This window comes from Bison bison, unplaced genomic scaffold (assembly GCF_000754665.1).
Source record: "Bison bison bison isolate TAMUID 2011002044 unplaced genomic scaffold, Bison_UMD1.0 scf7180017864322, whole genome shotgun sequence".
Lineage (NCBI taxonomy): Eukaryota > Metazoa > Chordata > Mammalia > Artiodactyla > Bovidae > Bison > Bison bison.
Window position 1 is genome coordinate 3904317 of NW_011494894.1, and position 9608 is coordinate 3913924.

The 9608-nt window shown below is 39.8% G+C and overlaps 1 protein-coding gene across 1 annotated transcript in view; it reads right to left on the minus strand.

Annotated features, from left to right (window-relative positions):
- Nucleotides 1-9608, minus strand: part of PLA2G4A (phospholipase A2, group IVA (cytosolic, calcium-dependent)) — a 174733-nt gene that overhangs the window by 8333 nt on the left and 156792 nt on the right. The window contains exons 16-17 of the mRNA XM_010853064.1: nucleotides 6470-6665; nucleotides 4571-4728 (exon numbers count right to left, since the gene is read on the minus strand). Coding sequence (XP_010851366.1) covers nucleotides 4571-4728; nucleotides 6470-6665 — 354 coding nt within the window. The remainder of the gene's footprint in view (nucleotides 1-4570; nucleotides 4729-6469; nucleotides 6666-9608) is intronic.

Here is a 9608-nt window from a genome sequence, read left to right on the forward strand (position 1 = left end):
CTTCTGTGCAGAGTACATCATGAGAAACGCTGGACTGGAAGAAACACAAGCTGGAATCAAGATTGCCGGGAGAAATATCAATAACCTCAGATATGCAGATGACACCATGCTTATGGCAGAAAGTGAAGAGGAACTAAAAAGCCTCTTGATGAAAGGGAAAAGTGGAGAGTGAAAAAGCTGGCTTAAAGCTCAACATTCAGAAAACGAAGATCATGGCATCCGGTCCCATCACTTCATGGCAAATAGATGGGGAAACACTGGAAACAGTATCAGACTTTATTTTTCTGGCCTCTAAAGTCACTGCAGATGGTGACTGCAGCCATGAAATTAAAAGACACTTGCTCCTTGGAAGGAAAGTTATGACCAACCTAGATAGCATATTCAAAAGCAGAGACATTCCTTTGCCAACAAAGGTCCGTCTATTCAAGGCTATGGTTTTTCCTGTGGTTATGTATGGATGTGAGAGTTGGACTGTGAAGAAGGCTGAGCGCTGGAAGAATTGATGCTTTTGAACTGTGGTGTTGGAGAAGACTCTTGAGAGTCCCTTGGATTGCAAAGAGATCCAACCAGTCCATTCTGAAGGAGATCAGCCCTGGGATTTCTTTGGAAGGAATGATGCTAAAGCTGAAACTCCGGTACTTTGGCCACCTCATGCAAAGAGTTGACTCATTGGAAAAGACTCTGATGCTGGGAGAGATTGTGGGCAAGAGGAGAAGGGGATGACAGAGGATGAGATGGCTGGATGGCATCACTGACTCGATGGACGTGAGTCTGAGAGAACTTCGGGAATTGGTGATGGACAGGGAGGCCTGGCATGCTGTGATTCATGGGGTTGCAAAGAGTCAGACATGACTGAGCAACTGATCTGATCTAATCAAGGAGCTTTGATTCTGATAAAATATACTTTCCTGGCTAAAAACAAGCAGAGATAAATGTCAGTGAAACCTAGAAGTCTTACCTGGGTATGAGGCTCATACACACATATACACACCCAAGAAAAATCTCAGTGGTTATATAATTTAAGAGGGAAGCCTAAATTCGTTCATTCAAAAATACATGCATTTACTGCCTAGGCTTCCATTACCAGTACGGACTTATTTATATTCTTACTTTTCATCATTTGCATGGTCTTGACATATATCCATCATGGTGCAGGATATAGACACACATAGGTAGAGTTCCCACTTATTAAGCAGCTTCTGCTTGTAGGGAACTGTTTGTTCATCCATCACCTGACTGAGGGACTTCCCTGGTGGACCAGTGGTTAAGACACTGCCTTCCAAGGCCAGGGGTATGGGTTCAATCCTGGGTTGGAGAGCTAAGATCAATAATATCAATAACCTCAGATATGCAGATGACAACACCCTTATGACAGAAAGTGAAGAAGAACTAAAGAGCCTCTTGATGAAAGTGAAAGAGGAAAGTGAAAAAGTTGGCTTAAAGCTCAACATTCAGAAAACTAAGATCATGGCATCTGGTCCCATCACTTCATGGCAAATAGATGGGGAAACAGTGGAAACAGTGTCAGACTTTATTTTTCTGGGCTCCAAAATCACTGCAGATGGTGACTGCAGCCATGAAATCAAAAGACGCTTGCTCTTTGGAAGAAAAGTTATGACCAACCTAGACAGCTTATTGAAAAGCAGAGACATTACTTTGTCAACAAAGGTCCGTCTAGTCAAAGCTATGATTTTTCTAGTGGTCATGTATGAATGTGAAAGTTGGACTGTGAAGAAGGCTAAGCACAGAAGAATTGATGCTTTTGAACTGTGGTGTTGGAGAAGACTCTTGAGAGTCCCTTGGACTGCAAGGAATTCCAACCAGTCCATCCTAAAGGAAACCAGTCCTGAATATTCATTGGAAGGACTGATGCTGAAGCTGAAACTCTAATACTTTGGCCACCTGATGCAAAGAGCTAACTCATTGGAAAAGACCCTGATGCTCGGAAGGATTGAAGGCAGGAGGAGAAGGGGAAGACAGAGGATGAGATGGTTGGATGATATCACTGACTCAATGGACATGGGTTTGGGTGGACTCTGGGAGTTGGTGACGGACAAGGAGGCCTGGAGTCACAAAGAATCGGACACGACTGAGCGACTGAACTGAACTGAACTGAACACCTGACTGAAAATTCACTACTGCCACCATGATAGGTACTGTTATACTTGTTTCAGAGATGAGGAAATTGAGGCTCAAGAAGTTTAAGTAGCTTATTCAAAGTCATAAAAATAGCCCATCTAAGAGCTAAACATGATATAAAGTCCATGATCTTGCTTCTACTTACTGTGTTAGGTGAGTTCTTAGAAGTAATTAAAACCTGCTTAATTGAATGGCTTGTGAAAAATCTGTGTTTGATGAGCTCTAAGTCAGGACAGTTATTTTGGGATTCAGTCTAGTTTTGTTTAGGCATTAACTTTTTCACCTATGTGTCAAACAAAGATGAATTCTTCATACTTTGAAGAATGTTTGTAAAATATATAAACAGAACTATATCATTCCCTAAATAGCTTAGTGAGTTTTATATAAACCAGAACTGAAAACAATGAGAAAAATGAAGTTGTGTAAATTATATACACCTATATGTATATATATTTCATATATATACACATGAATATATACATATATGTCGATATAAAGATATACTTGTATGTTTGTGTCAGTTCAGTTCAGTCGCTCAGTCGTGTCCGACTCTTTGCGACCCCATGAATCGCAGCACACCAGGTCGCCCTGTCCATCACCAACTCCCGGAGTTCACTCAAACTCATGTCCATTGAGTTGGTGATGCCATCCAGCCATCTCATCCTCTGTCGTCCCCTTTTCCTCCTTCCCCCAATCCCTCCCAGCATCAGAGTCTTTTCCAATGAGTCAATTCTTCTCATGAGGTGGCCAAAGTACTGGAGTTTCAGCTTCAGCATCATTCCCTCCAAAGAAATCCCAGGGCTGATCTCCTTCAGAATGGACTGGTTGGATCTCCTTGCAGTCCAAGGGACTCTCAAGAATCTTCTCCAACATCCACAGTTCAAAAGCATCAACTCTTTGGCACTCAGCTTTGTGTATGTATCCTTTAATTTCCCCAAGTCCAATGGGTATTTATACATTCCTATAATCTATTTTTTTAATCCATTTGAGGACAACTGACCAAGTTTAATACATTTCATCTCCATGAGAAGACAATATAATTATTTGTTTACTGGCTTCGTACTGGAAAAATAGGATTATTGCTTTATTAACCCTTAGTTCTTTTTTAACAGCGTGAGGTTTTATAAAACACAACTGCATTCTGAGAATATCTGTTTGCTCCCTAAAATCATAGCTTAAAATGTTGATTTTCTTCTATTATTCTTTAAATTTTCACCATCACCACAGAAGCAATGTAGCAAATTTCAGATTTTCACTGAACAATAAGGCAAAAGAAAAGAAATAAATCCGCTTAGAAGATGAAATGTACTATAAATGTTGCTATTCATGTTTTACCTGAACTATCACATATTATTCACAAATGAACACTGACAAGAAACACTTTGGAGTTGCAGAAACTGAAGGTTATTGGAAAATTTTCATATGTTTAAAAAAATTAAAGATATTGATTAATAAATATATTATGGTATAACTGTTACAACTGCACACAATTGATCATTACTAGTTTCAGACCAAACTAAACAAACTAGATGTGCCAGAATTCTATTAGATCACACAAATCTAATGAAATCTCATATGCACAGAGGACTCATTCTCAATGGTACATTCTTTTACTCCATTCGTACAATCTCCAAAAGGACTGGCAAATCAGGTGTGAGGCCTTTTCTTCTCCATTTAATTTTTCTTTCTTTTTCTTTTATGCTTTTTTCTAATGTACAAAATCCAAGGAGACTCATGAACTTGGGCTTGTACCACTGATCATCATTTGTCAGACACTATGATGTGGAACCACAAGCCATCATGAATCCAATTACACAACAGTGGTCCTAAGTGGTGAGTTAGCAACTAAAGAATTTTACACAGATACAGAATCTTAGCAACAGATATACTAGTGATAGGAATAACACTAAAGAGAATGAGTTGTTTTAATGTTTGTGGAACAAGGCACACTTGATATCTCCAGGGCTAAACTTGGAGAAACTGCTACTTCGGGAGACAGTTCCAAGATCCACAAAAATAAAAAGACATTTAAAGGCATGAGTCTATTCATTAAAATTCATGCTATTTTTGCAGATTAATTGCACTTCTGGTAGCTTCTCTACTCATATTTCCATCGTATCACTTTTCTTTCAACTTATAGTTTACTTTATCATATGATAAACCTACTAGATACTTTGGGAAAGAAGCTGAGGATCAACTAATCCTTCAAACAATAGCATAAAATGTGGGCTCTGCCAATTTGGAGGCACTGGGTTCCTTCTTTGTGAATTTTATGGGGTTCTTCTGGAGATTAATTTACAAAAATGAAAATGGCAAATTTTGGGGTGATATCATTCATAAAAGTTATTTTTAACGAATTAAAATGGGGTATTGCTATGTTCATGTGATATGGAAATATTCGACATCGTCAATGATCATAAGAGATACTTACATCAATGTTGTTCAGGGTATTGAAGTACATGAGATCATGCAGCCTTTTAAATGCTTGATTGGGATATTGAAAGTTGAAGGTCGAAAACGGTGATTCAGGGTCATCAAAAATATCAAAATCAGCTATTTCTTTCTCTTCATTAGTTTCTCTTGGAACACCTAAATATAAGAAGAATTTCAAATGATGTTATTTCGAAAACCACAAATTATCTCTAGAGTCCAGGGCACAAAACATTCAAATAGCCATAAACAATCTTGGGGGCCCCTTAGGGGTCATATAATCCTGAGTGTACACTATGAGGCCTCTGCTCACATACCCTGGACTTGACCACTTCTGTGTACTCTGACTAGGCATCTTCCAACTGCCAGTACTTGCATCTCTGCGCCTAAGGGCTTTCTGCTGCTACTGTGTAGTCTGACTAAGTAGTGTCTGACTCTTTTGCAACCCCACAGACTGTGGCCCACCAGTCTCCTCTGTCCATGGGATTTCCCAGGCAAGAATACTGGAGTGGGTTACCGTTTCCTTCTCCAGGGGATCTTCCCAACTCAGGGATCAAGCCTGTGTCTCCTGCTTGGCAGGTAGACTCTTTACCACTGAGCCGCCTGGGAAGCCCTGAAGGCTTTCTACCACTCCCTGTAACTGCTGCTTTGCTCATTAGCAGCAGGCTGGAAGTTCCAGTCAATAATACTCTGTCCCAGGAAGCAGTCAACCAAAGACTCTATGGTATTGGCATATAAATTCCTTGGTTCCCTTGCCACTTGCTGTGTAAGTGGAAAGCATGATCTGACTAGACTCTATTTCATTTCCTAGAGTTTCCCAGCAGGACCAGGTTCTCCTATGGTAGCAGGCTTACTAACACATCTTTTGTTATCTGGCTTTCTTCCTTTTATCAGTTCTCAGCTCTCTTACTAAAGTTTCCTACTTCACCCAAATAAACTATTTGCATGTGAACCCTTTGCTTGGAATTTGCTTCTGGTAGAACCCAAACCCAGACATTAATTAACTGTCTTCATGTCACAAGAATCCCCTCCACAGCCTGTTTTTGAGAATTAATAGTGATAGAAAATTCAAAATTTCCTATGCTTTATGTATTTCACTGTTAAATAACTAAAAATTCCAGCTAATTCTTCCTTCTTTTGTGTTGATGTATGACTCAGGAGAGCCTCCACCTCTATTGACCTTTTCTCTGACTTCGTCCACTATCTAGAAAAAGATCACTTTCCTCCCCATAGTCTCAAATCTTCCATGACTATTTTTTCATCTTTTCTTTAACAGCTACATTTTCTGGTCTGAAAATAATATAACTTTGAGGCATTTAGTATCTTGCCAGTCAATCTCTAGCTCTCCTTTTGTTAATCAGTATCTTCCAGGATATAGAAGAGTCCATAGACTCCTTTGGATGCGGCAAAACAAAATGCCAGTGCCTTGAACTTAATTTTCTTTTTCTAAAGGAATGCAACATGGTGACCTGAAATTACTATCCATATTGTACTGCTAGATTTCATGAATTTTTATGGTCAGTTAACATTCCCACAAATTTTGCATGATTTGTTCTGAAACAAGGCCTCCCTTACAACGGTAGCAATCAAAATATTTAAAAATGCCTGACAAGGGCACCGATCCATCAGAACAAATATAACCTGAGGTTGTGGAATAAAGCCCAGGAGGTTTATCAAGCTAGTTAATCACCCTTCAGTTTCTGGATTGTGAAGAACTCAGGAGACTCTGGGGTGAGAACGAGGGGGAGTGCTTGGGGTCTCAGGATGGTAGCCATTTATCAAGGTAAAGGAAGTGTTCGATGTTGTAACAGCTGGTAGGGCAGTGCCAGCATGAAGCACCTTAATGTCACTCTTACGCTTTATCAGCTTTCTGCCTTACAGACTATAACTCCCGATGTACCTGGAGCCTTGTACTTTCTGAAGTTGATGTTGGCCAGAACAAAGTGAATGATAGTCGGGCAATCTTTCTCGACATCAGGATTCTTGGGTTTAAAAACATAGCATTCTTTCAGTCCTTCTCGATCGAACACGTAAGGATCAATCTTTGGAAAGGGGAGCTTGTTCATTTTAGCCCACTTTTCTGCAAGTAGAAGTTCCTATGGAAGAGATGGAAAGATCATTTGTTCAGCTGGTCTGCTCATCATTCACTACTCATTAGCTATCTCCTATGTGTTAGTATGTTCCTTGCTAAAGATGAGTAACGATCTTGTTCTTAAGAAACTTATCAATCTCAAAAAATACAAAATTATTCCATAAACAAACTTATGATCATTTTTTTAATTCTTTATATAAGGCTAGTTCCATAGGCAGCATTGGAAAAATTATTAATGAACTGAACTGACTGAAATTACACTGATGCAATTGCTAGAGATTCTGGGCAGGCTTTCCTGGTGGCTGAGTGGTAAAGACTCTGCCTGCAAGGCAGGAGGCTCAGGGAAGATACCCGGAGTAAGAAATGGCTACTCACTCCAGTATTCCTGCCTGGGAAATCCCATGAATCACAAGAGTTGGACACAACTGAGCGACTAAACAACAACAACAACAATGGGTTCTGGGCATTTACAAGCCATGTGAATATTTTTTAACCCTTCAAAGTTAAAAAAATCTGTGAGGCAGAATGAAGACCACTCTGTTACTGAATTTTTACCTGCATTTTCTCCACAAAACTGATTAAAAATGAATACATCTTATGAATGCAAAAACATTTGAGCTGCTCTGAATTAGCTTCATTTTTTTTCTTTTTTTTTTTTGCTTCTCTTTATGAAAAGAAGCTGTTCTGTTGACATGTAACATGACCAAGGAGTACATGTTTGCTGTTGACTATTGAGGTTTTGGGCTTCCCTTGTGGCTCAGCCGGTAAAGTGTCTGCCTACAATGCAGGAGACCCGGGTTCGATCCCTGGGTCGGGAAGTTCCCCTGGAGAAGGAAATGGCAGCCCACACCAAGTATTCTTGCCTGGAAAATCCCATGGACGGAGGAGCCTGGTAGGCTACAGTCCATGGGGTCACAAAGAGTCAGACACGACTGAGCAACTTCACTTCACCTCACTGAGGTTTTAGGCTTGTTTTTGCATCAAGGATGACTAACACAGAAGGTAAGCACAAAAAATAACTAATTCAAACTGGAGAACATAAATCAATAGAGAGAGGTGCAGTGAATAGAGCTTATTTCTATTGAAATGCAGCTTAAAGGAAGAGGGGACAAGTAAGAAACAGACTGTGGTAGCGGGGAAAGCACAGACTCTGGGGCCAGACTGCCAGAGTTAAAGTGCACGCTCGGGGACCTTGGCTATGTTCCCTGAGGCCTCTACACTCAATACCCTCAACTATAAAATAAAGATGGTCAAGATAATCCATATCTCATAAGACTGCTATTAGAATTAAATCAATTAACCTGAGTGCAATAGTCAGTAGCATGCCTGTCACCTTACTTTCTATACACGTTTGCCAAATAAAAGTCAGTAAAGAGAGGAAAAGATATGGAAGGTGGAAAAGTGAAGAAAGAAAAGAAGAAGGAAGAGAGAGAGCAGCACTATTAGGGAAATCCCTAAAGAGCAGAAGTTTTCGAGAAATGATCACTACCCTCTTAAGTTTTATTTAACTTCTTTGTCATCACATTGATTCCTTCAATGATAATCATTAGTCGTCAGTCTAAGCTCCGTGCTAGGAGGTAGGGACATAATGGTGAGTAAAACTCTTCTTCTTACAGGATGTACGTAGCCTGGTGGATGAGAGACAGTAATTAAACAACCTTTAGGTTTAAAACTGTGGCAAATGCTATGAGTAAAGTATTTATTTGCCGTGAGATTTTGCAGCATACCTGGATTATTTCCTCACAGTGCAAATTAGTTCACTCAACATTATGACTGAGTACCTATGTTCCAGGCATAAGAGAGGAGCTATCCTTGAATACTTAGGGATCGTAACTTAAGGGGGAAGATAAAGAATAGATATGATAGTGCAGTATGAAAGAGAGAGGGAACGTGACGGATGGCTTCACACCTGGGCTGTGCAGCCTGAAAGGCCCAGCCTATCTTGACTTGCAAGCTGGGTGATCTGAGACAAACTGCTTAGCACAATAGCTCCATATGGAAGAAATGGTTTTATGTAAAAAAAAAAAAAAAAAATGCAGTGATGCTCCGCTAGTGGCACCATAGGGGTCATAAGTAACAACCAACACACTTGGACCGGGTTGGGTACTGTCTTTGAAGTAGCAGACTCCCAATCCCATTCTGGGGCTTCCCAGGTGGCTCAGCAGCAAAGAAGCTGCCAGTGCGGGAGCTGCAGGAGACAAGGGTTCGATCCCTGGATCAGGATGATCCCCTGGAGAAGGAAATGGCAACCCACTCCAGTATTCTTCCCTGGAAAATCCCATGGACAGAGGAGCCTGGAGGGCTGTAGTCCATCAGGTCACAAAGAGTCAGGCATGACTTAGTGACCGAGCACACACACACAATCCCCGTTTATCTACATTTCAGCTGTTTCTTATCTCAGCAACTTACTTGTAAATAAATGAGCTATAAAATAAAGTTGATACTATCATCTTCCTGAGCATTGCTGTGAGGATTAAGCGAGATCATATATTTATATAAACTCAGTAATTTATATTTAAGAAAAGTATTTATTTATATGTGAGTTTTCCCCCATAAATTATTTTTTAATTGGATGAAAATTGCTTTACAGTTGTGTTAACCTAGTTAAGAAAATAGTTACTTTAAAATAGCACCTTAAATTTAGAAAAAAAAATGCTTTTCATTGAGCATTCACTGTTCCTGATGCTTCTGAAGTGTGAACATTAAGCTGATCGACTCTCTCAATGCCATTTACTGAGGAATAAAAATCTGGGAAAACAGATTTATATTAAAACATTTGTTCCATAAACTGTCAAGCTAAATGTGATTATATTTCACTTAAAATTCCATATGTACACAGGGACAATTGCGTGTTTGAAACCTGAGAAAACTTATCTCTAAATCCTTTATCTTCCTGTTCAGCTGAATTATTCAGGCTGTTATTTCTTGTCGAGCACTGTTCACAGTT